The sequence below is a fragment of the Triplophysa rosa genome, linkage group LG6 (assembly GCF_024868665.1).
Source record: "Triplophysa rosa linkage group LG6, Trosa_1v2, whole genome shotgun sequence".
NCBI lineage: Eukaryota > Metazoa > Chordata > Actinopteri > Cypriniformes > Nemacheilidae > Triplophysa > Triplophysa rosa.
This window is the reverse complement of record NC_079895.1, coordinates 18,083,918-18,106,665: the sequence shown is the minus strand read 5'-3', so window position 1 is coordinate 18,106,665 and position 22,748 is coordinate 18,083,918. Positions and strand designations below refer to the sequence as shown.

Genomic DNA, 22,748 nt, shown 5'->3' with positions numbered 1-22,748 from the left:
TACAGGCTGCTGCAACAACATACATGTTTTCATTCCTCAGAGTTCTTAGTGAAACGTTGATTGCTTTTGCTTAAGAAACTGATACTTTCTAAGCTGTCTTTGTGTGTATGTTAGAATATTTCTCATCTAAGAAATTAAATATTATTATAAATGAATGCCACTTAAATCTTTCAAACATACATGAATATAGACTATTATTTTGTTTTTGTTTGTATCGTTTTGCCTAAACCTTTTGTATCTAATTCCAGCTTGCTGTATTAGCAAATATGCACATTTCGATGAAACAAAATGTATAAAAAACACATTTATCCTTTACATTATTTGCTTGTTAAAATGTTTATTTTGTAAAAAATGACTATCACATTACTAAACTGGAGAGGGCTCCATAATTTATATATTTTATAATATAAGATATTATAATAATTTATATTAATGGTTTCAGCGGCAACAACATAAATGTTATGTGACTCAAACTTAACTTCCGGTAGACCGCAAAGAATCAATAACCTTTGAGCCATTTTAATTTGATTTTATTTAATACAATTTATATACAATAAAATATAAATATATAAATTAAATAAAAAATAAAATGTTATATTATAACTAAATGCAGACCGGAAGTTAACTTCAGGCCAGGCACATGCGTCCGATGAAACCATCTATAATGACACATGAAATGATGTGATGCATGACTATAATGTTTTTCCTCCCTGCTGGAGGACAAGTGATCATGTAAAATGTGATGCTGATACAGAAACATTAAATGGTTTATAATCAAGTTTTTTATTGTTTTACAAATATTAAGTTATCCACAAAATAAAATAACTTATATATTCAAACTTAAAAAATTATACCATTTAAAGTAAAAACAAAATGCTTATTATCACATTCACCTACACAGTATTTCATGTCAGTCATTTCTCCAGGATATAATTGGTCTAAAGGTGCAAACAATCAAATGAAACTTTTCTATGTTAAGCACACCACAACAGGAAGTCTGGGAAACAATTAACTGACAGCTTAAAATTCCATTGACTGAATATGGTTTTACATATGAATTTTTGATGATGTCATATATTTCATGTCATTAGAAATTCACACACATAAATAAATAAAACAAGAAGACAGCAATAACATAACCAAACAAACTTAGTAGATAAAAACAAATAAAAAAGGAATTTATCCTTCTTTCATAATGGGACAAACATAACAATTGGTGGATGAATAAATTGGTTGACGTTCCCTTTTGAAATGCTGACACTACAGAAGATGGTTTAGACAAGCAAAAGTGTTTACTAAATTTACTGTCTTTACTTTTATGTCTAAAAATGAGAAACAGACAACCTGGAACTTGTGTCTCAAGTTTATTACACTGGCCATGGACAGTTTTTTCATTTTCATTAAATATCTACTGATATTTTATTAAAATACCTACTTACGTACTACTGATGTTACAATGTTCAGTTAAGTAAACTTAAAATTGATGCCTTAATTTTGAATGGTCACATCTGAACAGCCAGCTGTGTCTCTTCTACTGTAGTTGAATATGAAGGAAGAAAATGTATTACATTTTTTATGATGTTTGTTGTTGTCAGAACATAGCTACCGCATAAACATTGTGATCAGGATGTGATAATACGCTTGTCTAAATTTAAATGAAAGATGTTTCTGTTACAGTGATCAGAGACACAGCCAAGAGTGCAGAAAACATCATACACACAAGTAACCGTAGAGGTTTAATCCAACTTCTTCCATGAAGTTTTTCTGATTCTTCTTTTCTGTTTATAATGTTTTTCATGCCTTTGTCCACAATAAATGTCCATACTAATGTAACATGATGTTCTTAGGTTTTCAGCTGGTCCCCAGACATTGATCTTGCACATGAGTGAAATCCATTCATCTGAATGTGCTCTGTTTAGAAGCCTTTGAAATCCAGTCTACACTTTCATTCATTAAACAGACCTTTTGAATTAAACTGGTATATGATACCGTTTTCAAACACAAGAGTTTATCTGGGAAACTCTTTTGACAAATGGCTCTGTGCAAACATACTGTATATGAAACATCATGGATGTACATATTTCTCTTCTTTAAGTACCGGAATCCCACGCAGCTGCTCGGTGCCGTCAAATACTACGAGCCATCGATTTCTTTGAAAACCAAAATAAAGCAAAAACATTGCATCTCTGTTGGCAATATACTCCACAATATATTCATATTCTTAATTTACTTAAATTAAAAATACTTTTTATATGCAGTGCAAGTCCAAAATCATTCTGAAATCGTGTGCCCGGACCCACGTGGTGTGTGAACACGTGCACAAGTTAGCACTGAATTCATCTTGGTCCACATTTGTGCTTTCCATTCTAATCTTGGAAACGGCAGTCCATTGCATGAGGGAAGGGTTGATCAGTCTCCCTGTTTTTAATGTGTGTCGATACATTTAATATAAAAAAAGCTCATTTTCATTTGCAGACACTCACCCACTCTGTTATCCTGCACTCCTCGCACACCACGTAACAGCACCAGTGGAACTTGCAATTGCACCGTTCACTACGAGTCTGCTGTAAAATGTTGTGGCCCCGCCCACAGCACAGGCTCTCACAGTTGTCCATGCCTTGGCTGGTCTTGTTACAGATCCGACCCTGCGTCCCAGCAGAGTCCGACCCCGGGTCCCTCTCGCAGAAGTCAGGGGACTTCTCAAAGTAGACCAGATCGTGCGCGTGTGCCCTCCGTCGGTGGGTGGGGTGGCCGTGGGCGTGCTCCACCTGACCCGTGTTTCTGTTGTGGGCTTTTATTAGTGTGGCGATGTTGAAGCGTTCCTTCAGCAGCGTGCCCACCGTTCTGAATTCTGGAGTCACCTGCCAGCAGGTCTTGAGCTGACAGCTTCCTGACGTTCCGTGGCATTTGCATTTCCTCCTCATGTGGTCCACCACAACCTGTACGGGAGAAAAACAGATGAGGAAATGGTTAATATCTGCAAAACGCAGCACATCTGGACCATAGCTGCCAATCTGGGCTGAGCAAATCCAAGACTAAAAATAAACTGAGCTTGTTATTAGTGGATGAGTAATAAATAACATGATAATCTTGAATAATGTGATAATATCTGATGATATACCGTTGCTGTTCTTCCACAGTTTTTTAGGAAAGGAAAAAACAGTACTTTTTCAGTTTATTAAATACTGTGTTGGTAAGCTGATTGAAGCTGCATTTTTTTATAACTTTTCATTGGTTAGATATTAGAAAAAACACTTAAAGTCGGAGTAAAGTGACATTAAAATATGTGTTCTGAGTTTGTCACACAACAGAAAAGTGTGTTATTAACCCCCCAGCCAAATTTGAATGGAGAAAAAACATCCAAGTACATAAAATAAGTTATCAAAATCTTGTAAAATTAAGCAGGACTCAAACGCTCTCAAACACTGGGGGGGTGTCCGTTGTTGGTGCTGAAGCCACGCCCACTCGCGTCACTCAACCTGAGTCCCCAGTAGGCTATATGTGAAGATTTTTAGGGGAGGATTTCAATTCAAACACACGCGAGTCAATGCGTTCAATATTCATTAATAGATAATTCACGAGTTCGCCTATGCAGATATTAATGCAGGTTAAAGGTATGCGTATTTGGCGTGATGTCCGGGAAGAGGGCTCAGAGCCCGTCAGTTTCTTCTGAACTCGGAGAAGGGCCTACTCTCCCCCTTTCCGGGGAGAGGGCTCCGGGCCCAGTATTAGCCTGAACCCAGAGCGCTCCCCCGTTGTCCTGCGGGAGAAAACGGGCTTGTGGTTAGGAGCAGGGGTAGTGGAGGGATGCTTGAAGCCTGTAGAGAGAATGCAGGTAAGACAGCTTTGTCTATTTGTAGTGGTTCTCTCTTGAGCTGATAGGGTAGATGCTGAGATTGCTGATAGCGAACCAACCGGGTGGATAATCTGCTCGTGCTCCTTCCGAACTGTGTTAATTAAACATCATTCACTGAAGCACGTCGCGATCACTCAAAGTGATCCTCCTTCCGTTTGCATTATTCTCATCCGTCCATTCGCAACTGCGTTGCCGTTTGCTTGTTATTTGGCGTGAGATTTGTTTAGTTGGGCAGAGTGAGAGTGTGAGAGAGCCTGAACGCGTGTGCATGAGAGTTTACAACCCCTGACCTTGTGATTGAGCAGACGGCTGATGCTAGGCGCTCTAGTGATAGGGGAGTGAACCAAAAACACAACTGATGTACTTGTTGCATCAAAGAGTACAGAACAGTACTCTACTCTCAGCCAGTCTTGTCTCATTGTTCCAAGGTTACCACAGCGAGCAGGATGCAGTTCATGGCCTGACCTGATGGTAGAGTGGAGAATGGGAAGTGGGGACCTGACAAGAGCTGAGATGATAGAGCTGGATAAAGAAGGACGCGGTCTCTTGACATGTCTTCACCACAAAACTTCAAATGCTATTAGATTATTAATGATAATCTTAAACTACAATTTATTTTATTATTAAGTTTATTTATTTTATTTAGCCTTGTTGTGCAAGTTCTCTGGAGCTTGTGCAGAGGCAGCAGCTTTTGCCAGAGGGGAACTGGAATCCCCTGGTTGGGCCTGGGTTCTCCTGAGGTTTTTTTTCTCGATTAGAGTTTTGGGTTCCTCGCCACCGTTTGCATACTGTTTTTGCACTATCTGCCTGACCGGGGGGGCTGCTTTAAAATCTTAAAGTTTTACTTAATTAATATTGCATATAGGAATTTATTATCTGCTATATTTGACCTGTGCTTCTCTCTCCTTTATCCTAAATGTGTGCTCTCACTGAGCGTGTGTGTGTGTGCGTACTTGTCTGTGTACGTACGTGTGTGTGTGTGTGTGTGTGTGTGTCTCTGTGTCTGTGTGTGTTAGTGCGTGTGCGTGTTGTGTGTGTGGAGTGTTTTGTGTGTGGGTGTGTCTGTCTTCTGTGTTTTCAACCTTTTCTTGTTTTTGCAGGTACAACTTTGATTGTTTTGCTTGTAGTCAATGTGTCTCATGTACAGCTGCTTTGTAACAATGAAAATTGTAAAAGCGCTATATAAATAAAGTTGAGTTGAGTTGAGTTGAGTTGAGTGGCCATGCATGCTCGGACGCTTCATTGCCGGTTTTAGCCCCGCCCCAAAATTCCTGAACAGAGAATGGGTGAAAAACTGTTTAACGGTTTAACTCCACAATTCAGTACTATATACTTCTGTGTCTTGGTAATGTGTTTCAGCAATACATTTCTAACATCTATAATGTGTTTAGAAACAATTCTCAGAATTCTCTTTATCCGGACTTTAATATGGAGATACAAGGTTTCAGAATGACAGCAGCGATATGTGGTAATAGGTGGTGATTTATCTGTATTATTAATTGCCCTATGCTTATTTTGAATGTTAACTGCATCACTTAATATACACACATACATGTATGTATGTATGTGAATAGCTGTTGGATTTAAGATGGAAAAAGTGGAGGTCTTTGCATTAGACAGTCTTTTGACTGGAAAGTTTTTTGAAACAATGTTTAATTTGTGAATAGTTGTTGTGTTTGATTTTTTGTATTATATCCCGACAAAGAGGTAAATTGCACAAAAATGTCGTAACGTTTCCGCTTATTTTCCCGATGGAGATAACGTCTTTATGAAACACGCTCTGTAGAGCAGTTTGTCCATTTAGGGCTACTGTAGAAACAACATGGCGAATTCCATGTAAGGGGACCCGCGCTGAATGTAGATAGAAATAGCTCATTCTAAGGTTATAAATACATAACGTTTCATTATGTTATTAATTCAATTCAATTCAGTTTTATTTATATAGCGCTTTTCACAATGTGCATTGTTCCAAAGCAGCTTTACAGGAGCAAATAAGAAAAACACAGAAAGTTAAAACACAGCACAGTGCATGGTGTTTATAGACCAAGCAAGATCATTCTAATAAATAATATCTAATAAATAAATGCAGTCTCCTGGTGAGCAAGCCAACACTGCACTGCTGTTAAGCATAATACATTGCATTTCTATCAATAGATCCTCCAAAAAATTACAGCACCTTTAAATTTATCAAGCATTTTGTTTAGTATAAATCTTTGACAGGATTGTGTAGAGTCATATTCAAGCTCAGACCTCCCATTCTCTCAACAATGTGCTCATCTGTCAACCGCGGCTATAAACTTTTAGATCCAATTACCAAAAGGAAGAGGGCCACCCTCACTACTGACAGATGCCCCAGCACCTACCCATATCAACAACACAAGCACAAACATTAAGCTTCAGCAATCCCACATTTCACAGGTCTCAGGCTTCCCAGAGTTTACCGCGGGACAAAACACAGTTTGAACATCTTTAGAGGTAAGTCGAGTTTTGAGTTTCTGTCAAAACTCCACGGATTAGGTTTCACTGTACAAGCAGTCATTGCTAATCAAGGCGAAACCACACCATTTCGTGTCACTCAGCCATGGCTTGACTCATGTTTTTCTTCTGTTTTCTCCTCCTGCACAGTGGCGTCAGGTCAGAGGATTCAGAACATTGTTTTTCTTCATCCTCTGAAATGAATCAAAACTTTGAAATTCTCAAGGGCCGCAGTCTGCGAAAACAGAATGGACAACTGTTGCTGCTCGCCTCGAGCCGGAGGACACTTTCAGTGGTTGTCAAAGCCAGACGTCTGCCGTGCCTGAAGATCATCAATTCTTCAGACTACGGTTTGCATGCTGGTGGTTTCTATTTCAAGCTCCTGCACACCATAGGTGCTCATGCAAATGGTGGAGCACGTTGCAATATGAATAAACTCAGAGTAGAGAGATATGAAACAGATATCGCACACTCGCTGAGGCCAAAGATAAGAATGATCAATCACAACAAAACGCCCATGATGGCAAATTGCGTAGTATGAAATCTTTGCTGTTTTTGCAAAACACTAGAATGTCAATCTGATCACTTTCAATGATATTGGGTTTAAGTCTTAGTGTTGCATTTACACCTTTCCTGTCTGGATTTTTGCATAATCTGCACAGATCATTTTATAGGACAGCAGGCTTCCGAGAAGAAGCCAAATCAGTTCCCCCAGGGTCAATACGATGCGGGTACAGACAAATAAGGCTAGTCAAATCTTTGCACTTTGAGTGCCGGGGACCTGACGGGTATTTAAATCTCTCACCTCCAACAGACAGGGAGTGGACCTGCCTGCTCTTGCCATGTATGGCCCGTGCCGAGGAAGCTACACGATGAGATGAAAGATTGCAAGGTCTGATTGTTCTCCTTCCTCTGGATTCAATAGCACCTGAGGGCAGGAGTGGTGTGGGTGTGCGATGACAGAGGAAGTGTGAGGATCAGACAGGAAGTGCGCACTTGGAAGCTTCCGCACACTAGTGTGAGTGACAAAAGGATCATCTATGGAGAGGCGGGGCATCTGGGCCTGGCAAGCTGTCTAGCCTGAGGAGCTACGAATGATGTGCAGGAAGTTGAGGTCATTCCTGTGTCTGCCATGTACAGATTAACATCTTTGAAAGTGAAGCCTGTCATCTCTCAGGATGAGAAACAATAGGCTTTATAAGAACATAAGTTTCTATAGGCATGGAATATTAAATACAGGCTGGAGAACATACTGTCATAGCATGCGATCATGGGATGCTTCAGGAAAGAACAAACCCGAAGGCACTTTTCAACTGTGAAAAGAACAAATCTTTCAAAGAAAGTCTGACAGATGAACTGAGGTAGACGTGCAGCTCACAATGTGTACGGAAACATGCCGCTCCTAGACTTACAGTAACAGAGCAGAAGCCACTATAAATGGGTCGCAAGCAAAACATATTAGGGCCTATAAATTTGCACATTTTCTTTTCAGGATGTTTTGGAGGGCGTGCTGTAATCTTATTGGTGGAGAGCGGTTCGAGAGGCACATCTGGGCCGCCATAATTGAAGAGAAGTGAGACAGGCTTGCCCGTAAACTGGCACCAGACTGAGATCAAGCAAAAAACACATTGGTAACACATTTGGACCACAGGTAGTTGAGATGCTCATAATGAATCAACAATGTAAAACAACACTGAAAGAAAATGTAAAAGGACAGTAATGAAAAAAAACTTGAGTGTAATTTAAGAAAGTCAAAGGCGTTTCACAGTTAACCAGTAATAATAAGTTGCAATTATTTTTCGATCACTTTAGGTTAAGAAAAATGATAAAATCAACTCAAGGTCAGATTCTGTAAACTCGTAACATGAAGGAAATTATGGTGACAAGTTTAATGGATGGAAACAAATGTTTGTAAGCACTCCATTAAAGACATCATGAAACAGATTTGCATTCACAATTTTCCTAGTCTTTCTACAGAATACAACTTTCCTGAACATAAACACAATTATAATACCATACAATTATAATACCATTATAAAACACTTTGTATAACTGATGCTTATTTCTATAAAATTTCTATTAGGGAAATGCATTACTGCAATTGTATAGTAGAAAAAAATGTGTTTAACATGCGTGGACCCTGTAACTTACAATTATATGACTGCACTTATTTATTTATTGGAAGTGTTTATGGTATTGTAATTGTTTTTATGTTCAGGAAAGTTGTATTCTGAAATAGTTGAATGACATTATCATTTACTCACAAATGAAAATGTCATACAACTAAAAAAGCAACCTCATAATCAAGGTGTTCCTTTTTTTGAATAACCAGAAAGCAAGGAAAATGATCAAGTAAAATATAAAAATTACAGCAGAACATGAAAGTTTTGTCCTCAGAGCGAGATGATCGTTTGTGAATCACTTTCGTGTGCAGTATGTTGGAGTACTAAGAATGAAGTACGCTGGTAAAACATGAAAGGTCCACATAAGGTCTGGGACAACATGATGACAGGCTGTCTGACAACATGATCCCCCATCTAATGGCTCTTGATGGATTGTTGAATGAGTATTGTGCTGTTCCTTGATGTTTCAGAGGAGGCGTTCCCCCCAAAAAAGTCTCTGATGGATGTGTGACCAGTCTGTGATCTGCTTCTTTATTGAAGCATGTTTATATAAGATGTATAAGTACATTGAAATAATATCTAATGCCAGGCTGTAGAATCAAGTAGAATTGTTGGAAAATACTGGTAACACTAAGGTGCTATATGTTAAAAATTATTTAATGCATTAGCTAACATGAACCAACAATGAACAATACTTCTACAGCATTTATTAATATATTAATTCATGTTAATTTCAGCATTTACTAATACATTTTTAAAATCAAACGTTGTCACTGTTAACATTAGTTAATGCACCATGAACTAACATGAATAACTGTATTGACATGAACTAACATTAGGATCATAAGGATTAATAAATGCTGAAAAATGAAATTGTTCATTGTTTACTAATGTTAACTAATGCATTTACTAATGTTAACTAATAGCATCTTATTGTAAAGTGCTTCTGAATTGTATCTAATTTATCGTTGTTAAAATATTGTTCGTACAAACTGTGTTCCTAACTTGCCCTGTCACTTGCCTACAGTCCCTCTAAAAGTAGAAACCTTGCCTGGCTTCCCAGCTAGTCTTCAGTGAGTGGAAGGAGCTCCAATGAAAACATGAAAAAATAATTTACAACCCAACTCGATGTTACCATGTAATTGGCAGCTACAGTGAGCATAAAAGCATTCCCGTTTTTTGTCCTGCCTGTCCACATGATGTGCCCAGAAGCAGTGGATGGCAAATACTAAAACAATACAATTAAAACGATTCTCTTCGTGCAATTTCCTTTTTTCCCGTGTGTTGCTCTCCAGTGACAGACTGTTTAAAAGTTGTATTTGGGGAAGGAAGGGCGAATGTCTTTCGACTTCCCGCTCTGTTTGATGTCTAAAATCTTTTGCTGGCTTTAAACATCTGTTTCCAAATAGCCAGCAGCCACTAATTAGAGCTTTTAACAAGACAGAACGTCGTGAGAACCAGAGGGTGGGCATGAGGCGACATGTATATCCCAGTAAAGTCACTACATTCCTCGACATGCGACTGCCGTTCCCGGGAAGGAAGGCTAAGGGAGTATTGGGTCTCATTCTGAAACCCTCCCGTTATGTCTTTGGTCTTGCAAGCTTTATACCATATAACATTACTCCATTGACAGTGAAAGAGACCAAACTGCCAGTTAAATTGTCTAAGCAGAATATAAAAAACACCAATTTATTATAGTTTTACCTAATGTCACATACCTTTCATCAGGCCATATTATTAAATTGAAGTTGAATGGAAGATTAAGAATTTGTCATTTTCTGACACTAACTGCAGAAGATATGCCAACAGCAACATATTGCGGTAGCAACCGTAGAAGTGTCTTCTCCATTTTTTTCCTGACAACCCGGTTTGGGTGCCAAATAGGCTTACTGGCAGCAGAAATATTCATTAACAACAACTCCTCTCTCTACCATCTCACTCCTGCTGGCAGCCGGATCAAACACCACACCTCCTAACTGAACTCCTCAGACAGAAGTCCTGAAGTTCCAGCATCCTTTCTACATCATCCAAAATAAACAGCAATTAATCTGTTAAAAAACTGATAACAACACAAAGCCTTTTAAATGTCAACTTTCAAGTGCACGAATGTGCGGCTTTTGCCAATGAAATCTAAAATAATATTGATAATTATTAAAAAAATGACGTACTTTGACAGAAGTAATCAACAAGAAAGAATTAGGATATATACCACATTTACAGCTCCTTGAACAATGTGTCAAACTGGATTTGAATGTGCTAGCTAAAGAGTTACACAAGAACAAAGCAGTGCATGAGAACTGCATTAAGTACTTCAGATAGAAAACACAGCTATTATCTGTTACTTTTTTGGGCGCTGACCGAGTGTGTTTTGTCTGAATAATCAAGAGAACCAGAAATAAACTGATGGAACGATACAGAGACAAATTGAAGAAGAGGAAGCGGCAAACAATGAACAACTTGCCACTCTGTTTGTGTGAACCTGCCAGTGATGGTCCATATGAGATTATTGTAGTTATTTACACTTCAGCTCTGTACCGTCCTGATAACAGATTAATCCATCAGGATATCTTACCACCCACGTCTAGACACACCTGATCAACTGTCATCGACTGAGGAATAAAAATGAAAATGAAACCTTGGCAAAGCATCCAGCAAGAGCCCTTCCATAAGACTCCTGGAAGGGAATTACAGGTAGGAGTTTGGTGAGAGAACGTCTAGAATGTGTTGAGCTTTTATTAAAGCAAAGGGTAGCTACCCTAAAGAATCTATAGTGTTGATTTATCATCTTCATTCAATATATAATTCCCATGCTTCTATTTCATATGTCCATACTTACATATTTGAACTCTTTGAATATACTGTCAAAACAGTAATACATCTATTAATCGTTTAAATAATGATTGTTTCAAAACAGCTTTACAGTACATACTGTACATTTTTGTCTTAATGGAATAGTTTACTCAAAAATAAAAAAATCTGTCATCATTGATTCACCCTCATGATGATCAAAAACTTGTATATGACTCTTTTGTGGAACACAAGAATACATACAAGTCAAGTCAATTGAGTACAATGTTTGGTTATCAACATTCTTTAAAATATCTTCTTTTGTGTTCTTTAAAAGAAATAAAGTCATACAGGTTTGGAATGACATGAGGCTGAGCAAATTATGACAGAATTTTCACTATTGGGTGGACTATTCCTTTAAGTTCCATAGGTCCTCATTTCATTTAATGCTTCTTAAGTGAATGTACTATTATTTTCCAGTGCATTTTACAACATGCTCTACAGTGCCACTGATCTGCCTCTTAGTTTCTAATCAGTCCAACACGGGCAAACACACAACACCTCCATCCCTCACATCACACATTGCCACCAGCAGCGACTCGCTGATCAAAGGAAACACCAGGGAAGGCATATTTCGATAAAGCTTAAATGCCTTTTAAACATTCCCATCTCCAAAGATAACATGTTTCAGAGAATCATGTGTTTGCTTTTGCTCGACTAGAGTAATTGCTCATTTATGTAAGTGTTTTGCTGTTGGTAGGTGGTTCGTGGGGTGGGGAACGGGAAAGATTCATGAAAGTGCGTAATTAAGCGTAGACGAGGCACGGGCACAAACGTTCGCGTGCAGGCGGGTGATCGGGCAAAAAGATCACCAAACCGAAGATGCCAGGGCCTCTCTTTTTACAAACCAACAAGCACACAAACACAGGGAACGTACAAACCCAAATGTTAAGCTTGGCAACACTATCGGGGACAAAGAGTACAGCTGCAACTCGAGTGTCCTTAGACAATGCTCAGAGCGAATCTATAGCTTCTGGGTACATCAAAAGGATGAACTCAACTGCTATTGTCTCCCTTTAGTACATGAGACACGGTTATAGTATCTCAGTAGAAAGGAAGCGCTCATCTTTGAACACCGCTGTTTAACACACCTTAAAAGGGAAAGTCGATCTCCTTTGCGCTCTCTGAAAACGTAATCCAACACTCTGCTGATTCATTCCGGCTTAGTGTCACCCACCCACTGCACATCACACACAGTTAGCATTTAACATAGCAAGCATAACGCTGTCTCTCACCTGCCTGCCAACTCTGTTGTTATGAAGTCTCATCCTGGAGTGAATGTCTCTGTACGTCTCGCGGGAGTCCAGGAACTCCTTGGAGAAGCGTTCCCCAAACTCCACGTTCGGACTGCAACCGCCCCATTCCCATGAGTCCTGGGGACCTAGAGTATCAGCAGGAAAGTGCTCCATTACTCCGTGGACCATGCCTTTACCCCGGTTGATGGCCTCCAATTGCAGACGGTTGAGTTTCACCCTAAAAGCCTCTTCGTCTCCTCTCCGTTTCTCGTCGCAGCCGCAGGCCTTCAGCTTGCCCATGGCGCAGGCGTTGGACACTGCGTGCACGGCTCCGGCTGCTGCGATGGCGTAGGCGAATGCGCTTTCTCTGAAACCTGCCAAGGAGACAATAGGGATTATTCAGACAAGCCTTTCTTAAACCTGGACCATCCACCGCCCATTCGCCCTGAATTTATTGTTTCTGTGCTTTGGGGAGAAGATCGTTATCAGCACCGGGGAAACCGCAAGTGCCCTGATGCTTGCGTGGCATCCAGTATATTCTTCCACCAGACCTCACAGACACTAAAGCAACATCAAATTTGGTGAACTCTTAAGCTTCCACTCATGGCATGTACACGCAGGAACAATAGAGAAGGTGTGGTGGGTTCTGGCTAACTTGGTTAAGCACAGACATGCTCGCCTCTAGTCTGAGCTCAAAACGTGGCTGCAATTAACCTGGCTACCGTTAGCAGCCGTTTGATCTGTGCAAATCGCCCACTACTTAGCTGCACTCATCTGGATTTCAGCTCTCATCCACCATGCTTTAATAGAGCTGAAGTGTGGCTTTCCGACAAGATTTAAGAAATTCCTCAGCAAATAGGTTAGAACACATGAGAGCCGCATGTAGCAGGAGCATTGTCGCCGTATCACAATATTTAATGAGTACTTTTTTCTTTCCAGGGTGAAGAAGGTTCCTCACCAGAAGTGCCAGCATGTGCTGTAACCTTGTTGGGAGCTAATGGCCTCAAACAATAATAAACCGAGGTCTCATAAAAGCAGACTCCCCTGAATCACTTTCAGGGACAGATGGGAATTAAAGAAGGCCACGCTCGGAAACATGAAAGAGCCCACTAAGGGCTAAGCAGTTTATAGCTGCTTGAGCCTGCTAAAATCAAAGGACAGTATTTCAGCATAAATAAGACTTAACGGTAAAGACTATTTTTTGCTTTTTCAATGCAAGATTATCAGGCCGGTAATGTTGAAAATACAGCAGATTTTAACTGCATACTTGTGACAATCGAAGACCTTTGGATAATTGTAAATGATACTTCTAGTGAAACAGAAAGTTTCAAGTTTGAACAAGTTTTTAAACTGGCCATGACCCCATGTCTACTTAAAAAGAGTGTTTAATACAGATTGGGGCTTGTCTTGTTCGGCCTGTGAATGTAGCTCTGCCTCACCTTACCCCGTGTCCTGTTTTGTCCATCTTCAGTTATTAGAAATGACTAATGATCCTTTAAGACTTAAATCGGGTGCAGACCAGTCAGTGTCTAGAGTTCCCTGCTTTTTACAAAAACGCTCTGAGATTGCTGAACAATGTTCAATCGATCATTTTAAAACAGACAGAAAGTCACACTTATAAACCCAGCCACCCGCAGTGACACACACTCAAGACCGTACACGCAGAAACACACACACGCCGTTAGTCTGTATTGCTTTTTCGTGCTATCCTCTCATGATTCTATGGGGGGCAAACAGCACTTAGGCAGAAGACACGGACATGGAAATGCTGTTTCAGATTTCCTTCCGAGCCAATGAAAAACCCGGGACAAATCAATCTTAACAAATAATTTAAAGTGAGAGGCACGCCCGGCTGCGCTGATGGTGCAGGAAGTGGGAAAATGAATTAAAGATTGAAGGAAACTGTCACTTTGGGTTACAGAAACTAACTAAACAGGTTTATGCTTTTGCCACTAAGGGTTGGGAAAATGCTGAAAGCAAATTCACAGCACTTGAACTGGCACAGAGTAAAAAGCACTAGCTGGCCAGGGAAGCCCTTTTGCAGAATATTTACGTTCACTTTTTAAATGATATGCCTGCGACTGATAAAGCTTTCCTGCTGTTAAACATGTATGTGTGTTTGCACTGTTCAAACATCCATCATTAATTTCCCAATGTGGGCCAGTTTCTGCCCTTTACGCTAAAACCCAAACCAATTTACCAAATCTCTGCAATTACCTTAGTACATTAACAACTTTTAAAATCCAATTTTCTACGTCTGTCTTGGCCACGTGAATAGTCTGGAGTCAAAACATTGCCCAAAACTCTCCAAACAGTCCATCACATGTATATTCATCCGCATACAGTAGATACGATTTATTTTGTCGCTTACCCCTGCTAAAGACAACACTTTCATATGGGATCTTGTTTCTGGTCTCCAGGCTAGAGCAATTCCAGCGGTGTCCTCTGAACTGATGCTGGCACTCATGGATGGCAATCTGGATGCCCTGTATTGCAGAGGCCGTCACATCTGGATGTCTCATACACACGTCCAGCTGTTTCTTGGTGAGACCGGGCAAAGTCAGACACACCGTGTTGGCGTTCAAAATAGGGTCAAAGGGGATCTTTAGTCCTAGGATTTCATTTGAATCTGCCCTAGAAGAGAAAATCGAACCTTATCAAGTATCCCCCACAAATGTATATGTCTGTGGCTTAATAAAACTGTTTTGTGTGTGTTGTATTGTAAATGTGCTTTAACATTTAAATGGACTTGTCTACAAATATTATTTAACATCAGATATACTAGATTTCTCTGACACAAATGTGCTCGAAATGAATAACACATACACAGCATCACATCAACATTTTTGTTAAAAAGATTCAGTTTAATAAGCTCCTTTCCTTTACAGTATTTTTGGAAATACTGTGAAACTACATTTGGGCATAGTAAACTACAAACTTAAATGTGCACAGTATATATACAAAAGTACAATACTGCGATTAAAACTAAAAGAAAATGCAGACAAATTATAGGTATTATTAGCTAAAAAAAAAAGATGTTTTAAAAAATCAAATCTTAGAATTTAATAAAGTAACCCGTTTTTCCGACACTTTAAAGTAATATTGTAAAGCATATGAAACGTTTTCTAAGAATGTTAAATCTTCACTTCCACATAAATTTGGGTTTATTGGCAAACGCGCTAAGCCACAGACACTTACTTTACATGCAACATTTTGAAAAGTTAGTCTTGAAAACACTTATTCTTACCTTTGAACAATAAGCGACGCCAAAGCCACAGAACAGAAGAGTCGGAATAAAAAGTAATCCATACTGTAACTCTGTACAACTCTATCACAGCAACACTTCTGCAAGTCAATGACAAGATCAGCCGCGATCCGCTTCCGATCCTCCAAATCTGATGTTAAATACAATGATGCTCTTTCGTGATACCTCATTCATGAAACGGACGCTTTCAATCAGGTGCGACGATCCTCAGATCGCTTTACAACTTTTCTGATAGTACCTTCAGTTTTGAGTGCAATGAATGAACGTCTGCACGGACGCTGTCAGGATCCGCTGAGATCTCATCTGTCAGAAGACACGCACGGTACACATGGGTAGGCAGTCTGAGCCATCTACTGTCTTTAGCACTTGTGATGTTTTCCTTATCTTGATGGCACGCAGTCTACTCCACTTAACTCTCTGCCAGCCCACCTCTACGTCAGCACACACACGCACACCGCGGGCTGCCATAGAGGACAAGTGCTTCATTAGAGACATCGAGATTGAAACGATAAAGAGGAAAGTTAGGACAATTCGCCTCGTTGAGATGCGTGGGATTGTTGTAGTAGCCTACACCAGGGATAGATATATACAGTAGAGTGGTAGTCATCTGATAATGTGTATGACATTAAGATGTGCATTCATGCAGTTAACGAGTAAAATGTTGTCTTTATTTAACTAAAAGATAGTTTGATGACAAAATGTTGAAAGGTTGAAAATGTATGATTATTTAGATGAAAATATGGATAATGCTTCAAAATTTTATCAGAATGCACCATGAAAGAATTCACTTTTACCACTTTCAAAATATTTTAATAAATTTATGGAGAAAAGTGCCTCAATGGTTTAAAATATATTAGCTGATGTGATTTTTATTCATTTGAATATTTGTTTATTTTTTATATTTTATACTTAACATACTTCTTTGGTGTTTATGTTACCTGGAAAGGCAATTGCTTTTACAGTAAACCCGTGACAAATGCAAAATACAACCACATCTTACATGCTGGAAAAAGGGCCAAAAGCCCATTAAAGCTGAAGCCTTTATTTTGCAATGTTTAAATTCCATATGCTCCTTTGTAATTCTTCATTGTAGGACTTAAATGAAGTGTGTGTGTATAGTGGTATCAATAAAGCAAACCACAGAACGTTACTTCACTGCGGCAGAGAGGTTTTAGTCACAGTGAAGTCACAGGAGGGAGTCGGTATGGTTTAAAACTTCAGACTTAAGTGAGGGCGAACAGCCTCCTCTGGCTTGAATTGATAATCATCTGAAATGAAATGATAATCATCTCTGTCTTCAGTTAGGCACCCGACTCTGTTCAGTTTTTTATTGCTAGTCCATGACAAGTTAAAAACATTACTGTGGACGTATTTCCACTCAAATGGTTACCAGTAAGATGTTGCAACCTTCAGAAAAACAAAGTCCTGCTTCCATCTGGAGTGGATCCTTGCCAATAAATCTGTGGTGAAGAAGAACACACATGCTGATTTTAATTAGGTCCTAGTAGTAACCGGGGAACCCCTTTCTCTATGATCTATTTAATTATGAAACATTAAGATAATTTAGCAACATTTATTCACACTTCTGATCATTAGTTAAAGTTCTGAGAAAGAGAGAAATCATAATCATGTAAAAAGGCAAAATCATTACAGTAATTTTGCATTTATTAATCATTTAGCCATTTCTGCCTGTGATGTAATGAGTCATATGAGCAAAAGAGTTTTGTTCATTTATTGTAGCGATTACCAGAAGAACCCCAAGGCAAAAGATAATGTTAAATCGAAATTTCCCACGATAGAGAGGTGTGCTGAGAGTAGTGTGCACTTTGCCTTGGCGAAATGGCGTTGTACATGGTAATAGCTTGTCCTTGTCCAAATGGCCCCACCAGGGACATTCGAATTATTCACAGTCTGTTAGTTTCAGAACTTTTCTGAGCAAATATTTATGGTTGATGTAGGCTGCGACAACACAGAGATATTATATGTCACACAAATAAAGAATAAAAGAATGTGGACCAAAGCTGTTTGGCCCCCCTCTCTATATTCTGAATGTTTTACAACAAGGAACATTTTTAAAGGAGAACACCCTTTTTGCAGTGTGCAATGATCACATGAAAAAATTCAATAAAATAAAATATAAAAAGTCGTTTTTTACCAAATTTCAGTTAATTTACATTATTACAGCTACTATTTTTTTCACTATTTGCTTGTTTTTAGAGAGCACGTTTTAAAAAGAACCACAGCATTAGAGATGAACCCATCCCATATTACATTTGTATTGCAATGAAAGAGCTCCATGACAAATGAAATGATAAATTAACTGCTACAAGAGAAAAATAATAGGAGTTTAACAATTGGACAGTTTAACCCCCTGCCATGAAGCAGTGACACATCTGTGGATAAATTAGTTTTTGTACAGAAACCACAGAAACAAATCAAGGTGATTGGTTTAATTGTGTAGTTATTGGATCATAAGACCCCAACAGTGAACCCTCAAAGACACATTTAATGTAAAGCATTTACGAAACAGCACAGCGTGAGCAGCTCCCAAGTTCGGTTGCCCTCTGATCTTCTTGTTGGTCTGTGGATATGGAAATCATTTTAATCAATTAAATGTTCATTGTGTCGGGTCAAAACATTTGGGGGATTAGAGAAGTTTTGTTGTTGACTTTCTTAGCAACCCAAACAAAGAGGGTCTTGTGCTGTTTAAGAGATGTCTTAAATTGGCCGCAAAAGATCTTCATAGGCCGTGGAACGATGCGGTCTGTTTAGATCACAGTTCCATTGTTTGTGAAATTGTTCACTAGCAGTGTGGCATTAGTGGTTATTTGTAATGTACACTAGTTGTTTGACTTAAGAACATACAAACGCACTTTGAAACAGCACAACAGGAAGTCTTTCCTTTGACAGAAACCTGTAACTAATTAAGAAACTTAAATATTCATTTTAACAGCTGAACATGATTCCTTAAGAATAAACATCGCTATCACTGCAGATGTAATTGCTAATGGCTTATAGTTTACTGATTATACAAATATTTACTGGCATATGTGAAATCTGTGTTTTGTTTGATCGTAATGAACTCGTAATGACCGTATTCATATTATACGTGATTTTAATAGAGAAATCCTGATTAAAAACCACATCATAGGCCAGGGCAGATTTATGCAGATTGCAACAGAACCTGTTTATGAATAGTGATGTGCAATTAATTCATAAGCAGTCAAACCTTAAGCTCTACTCTCTTTCTATGAGTTTTATGCACCACAGTGTCATGTGAGTCACCAGTTTTGGTTTATATTGGCATTCCTGGTATCAGGTACTTGACCGGCTGCTGAGTTGGCTAAGCCACATCTATTGAAAAACAGCCAAGCGTTTGCTTGTTTTCCTAAGCGCTTGGCTTACTGTTCGGTATCACTAATTGAGCAGAATTACACGCGTTTGCTTGTTTTACATGGTGCTTGGAAAATGTTTGGGTCACTGCGGCAGATGGCATGTAAGGGATAATGTACAGGCAGCCGGTTGTTATCGCAGAAATAAGCCCCGACAGTGTTTGCGTCGGGTCTTGTATCACACTGGAGGGGATTATTTCGCGATAACAGCCGGCTGCTTGTACATTATCCCGCTTATTACACTGTTACTTGCCACATGAGAAAAAAAACTGGAAATTAAATATTTTATTAACTCATTTTTACTGAATGCAGACTTTTCCGTGAGGAAAATACGTTTACTTTTGGTTTTAAGATAAGAAACGTTGTTCAAAAGTCACGAACAGGCAATTTGGTTTAATCATTTGTAAATATAATGTCATATGTGTTATTGAAAGACATATTTATATTTAAATTGTCAAAAAAACATGTCACAGTGATTAGCTGCATCCGGGTTACCGTGTGTTATTAGTTTTGAGAGGTTGTTATCTGGGAAACCTGCGAATGTTGCGGCTGGCCAATCAGAATCGAACATTCCAACGTTCCGCGTAATAAGAGTATACAGAGGTAGCCTATGTGGAGCAGACTACTGTACTTTATAAGAGATAAGAACATTTGTGCTATTTGACAGAAATATGCTCAGGGTGGATGGCAGTGCGCCATTATTTTGTGTATTTGAACTGCATGGCATTCTTGATAATAATCACAAACAGGAAACTATATTTTACATTCCTTCCACAAATTATTTTATAAAAAGAATAATGTGAGTAAAAAGTTGACTGAAAAATATACAATATTTGGTAATACTTAATACTTGGTAGGGGGCAATTCTCACTGTTAACTAGTTATTATTAGCATGCCTATTATTGGCATATTGGCTGTTTATTAGTACTTATAAAGCACATATTCTGCATGACCATACTCTACATCCCTAATCCTACCCAATACCTAAACCTAACAACTACCTTACTAACTATTAATAAGCAACAAATGAAGAGTTTATTGAGGAAAAAGTTGTAGTTAATGGTTTGTTAAAGCGAGAATTGCCCCCTATACTGAAGTGTGACCTAATATGTTTTTCATAATTTGTTAGTGTTGAATGGAAAAGGTTTTTTAGATTATATAGAGAAATTGTTTTGATTTGTTTGATTTGTGAGCCTGAGGTAAGAATCTTGTATATTATTTTCCAAATTTACTTGATATCGTTTCTTTGGTTTTCACAATCCAAAAAAATCCACAAATTCTGTTAATTTTCTAGTTAATCTTAGATTTATGAACCCAATGTATACAGAGTATGTGCACACACTCAACTCAAAGTATCGTCTATTGTGTGGGTCGTCACATGGGATTTCCTCTTGTGCTGGGGCACAGATCCCTGTTTCTGCACAGATGCCTGCTTCTGTTATTCATTCATGAGCAAACCGTTTATCCAGAGAAGTATGAAACCTCAATTCCAAAATTATTTCGGCATGCTGGTGGTTTCTGGAGAGAGAGAAAAAAACTGACAATGCAAGACAAAGAGAGGGCGAGAGGGGGGAATGTAGAGTAAACGAGTATAAAAACTGTGGGAGATGTTTCACCTGTGAATTGTAGTTGTTTAGATGGCGCAGATAACAGACGAAGAGTTATTCAGAGGACATTCGCTAAAAACAGCTGGACACAGTGAAACTGTTCTGACCTTGCACCAAGATTTCGTGATTTAACCTCCCATGATGCTCTGCACAAATACATTTAATCAATCCAAAAGGATTGCGGTCCAACAAACTAAAGACTTCAGCACAGACAGTACATCATGCCCAAATTAAAATTTCTTTTTAGAAATTAAACTGTAGCTTCTGGTCTGCTTGAATGCAGACATTTTACAAATACCCTGAAATCACCGTCTGGCAAAGTAGAACTGATGCTAAAAGACTAAAGACTGGATACCAGATGCAGGCTTCCATTAGTACATTCCCTCTACAAGACAAAAATTAAATTCTGGGACACCATAGTAATCTATGATCTCTTTCATCCAGCTCTGCATCAGTTCTTCCATCTTTTCTCCAGGAATGTGCTACAAATCTCTACCCACAGAGACCACCGGCCCGGCCAGGGTTTCTCCCCTACTTGACTCAAGCTGCTAACCGTCAGTACTAATCTCATATGACTGTGAGAGGTGCTGTCGCTTTCTGCTCGTAACTAACTGAATCCTTTTGGTCTGCACTGAATAGAAAACACTCTCTCACATTATACGTTATAGTCTATACGTCTTTTTTGGTTTTCTTTTTTGGCACTTGGCTTTCTGCATCTTTATTCTGTAAACTCTACAGTGCTTTTATTTTCTTGGTTTTCATAGAAATTATGCATCACAATGCAACATTTTCGTTATGCTACACTGTGATTTGTTTTCTTTCAACCATCTGACTCGGCAGGTGAGTTGCATTATTTTTAATTTATAAATATGGTAAAAACATGGTTTTGTGCCCCAGTCCTCTCAGCATGCAATAGGGATAATTATTGCAATGTTTTGACCATTTTCGTGGTTTATTTACTGTCTTCTATTTTTGTTGTCATGTTTTGTAACTTGTCTTGCAGTATCAGGATTTGTCCCTGTATAAAATAATGTTCATTGTTTAATGTTATTGTCTTGGACAACTACAGTATTTACGAATGAATTAAAAAAAACTCACCCTCTTGTCATTTCAAACCTTTATGACTTTCTTTTTTTCTGCAGAACACAAAAGCAGATATTTTGAAGAAAGCTGTAACTGAACAGCACTGGCCCCCATTCACTTCTATGGTATAGGCACAACACCAATGCAAGTGAATGGAATTTTTTGGGTGAACTAACACTTGAACTCTTTTTAGCTTTTTAATGCAGCTACTGATAGGCTGATCAGTACAAAGAGACTGAATGACCTGTTATTCAGTGGTTAAACAATATCTAAAGAGTTGACTGTGAAGCATAAAGCCGTGAAATGAGACCTCCCTGTTCAAACAGCTCCATCTTGTGTTTAGCAGCAGAAAGTGTGCTCGAATGAGCGTGTATGCGTGCATGGCTTGGTGTCCTCCTTTGAGACTTCATGCCTGCAAACCACAAATCCATAAACACTTTGCAGGCCCATTTTGAAAAGGCAATCCTGATCTAACTGAGGACAGAGGCTCGATTTCCATCTGGCAATTCCAGTGTGGAGAGCACGCAAACAACATCGTTTATTGCACAGGCTTAGGACGTTGCTTGGATCTCTTCACTTTTCAGGGATTACTAAAGTCTGCCCAAAAAGAGACAAAACTGGTATGTGAGTCAGCTTTGCTGTGTAGATTTTATCAGCATTAAACTCCTGACTTGGGAGGTTAATAACCCACTGAGACTCCTTATATCCACAAAAAGAAATGGTGCAGGTAATTGTGTTATTTACTGAGCAGAGCCGTTAGGAGAGATGAGGTTGTGTCAGCTCTCCTCTGAGCTGCTGAACTTCCCTGCCCTGTAGCAGGACGCATAACTATCATTCTTCAATCCCATCATGCACCACACAGACT

The 22,748-nt window shown here is 38.9% G+C and overlaps 1 protein-coding gene across 1 annotated transcript; it reads right to left on the bottom strand.

The window, feature by feature from the left end:
- Positions 1–621: 621 nt before the first annotated feature.
- On the bottom strand, positions 622–16,190 carry wnt10a (wingless-type MMTV integration site family, member 10a). Its single transcript, XM_057336427.1, has 4 exons — positions 15,784–16,190; positions 14,908–15,170; positions 12,537–12,910; positions 622–2,939 (listed from the first exon to the last, which is right to left on the bottom strand). Exons 1-4 carry the CDS (start codon positions 15,969–15,971, stop codon positions 2,466–2,468), a joined length of 1,299 nt encoding a protein of 432 aa, XP_057192410.1. The 5' UTR covers positions 15,972–16,190; the 3' UTR covers positions 622–2,465.
- Between the last annotated feature and the right edge of the window lie 6,558 nt (positions 16,191–22,748).

What these genes read in the sequence shown, in the direction of transcription:
- wnt10a (XM_057336427.1), bottom strand. Translation starts at nt 15,971, where the DNA reads ATGAGGTATCACGAAAGAGCATCATTGTATTTAACATCAGATTTGGAG. An exon ending in AAGTGTTGTCTTTAGCAGGG is followed by an intron (nt 12,911 to 14,907) that starts GTAAGCGACAAA and finishes TCTCCTTGGCAG; the next exon opens with GTTTCAGAGAAAGCGCATTC. An exon ending in ACAACAGAGTTGGCAGGCAG is followed by an intron (nt 2,940 to 12,536) that starts GTGAGAGACAGC and finishes TCTCCCGTACAG; the next exon opens with GTTGTGGTGGACCACATGAG.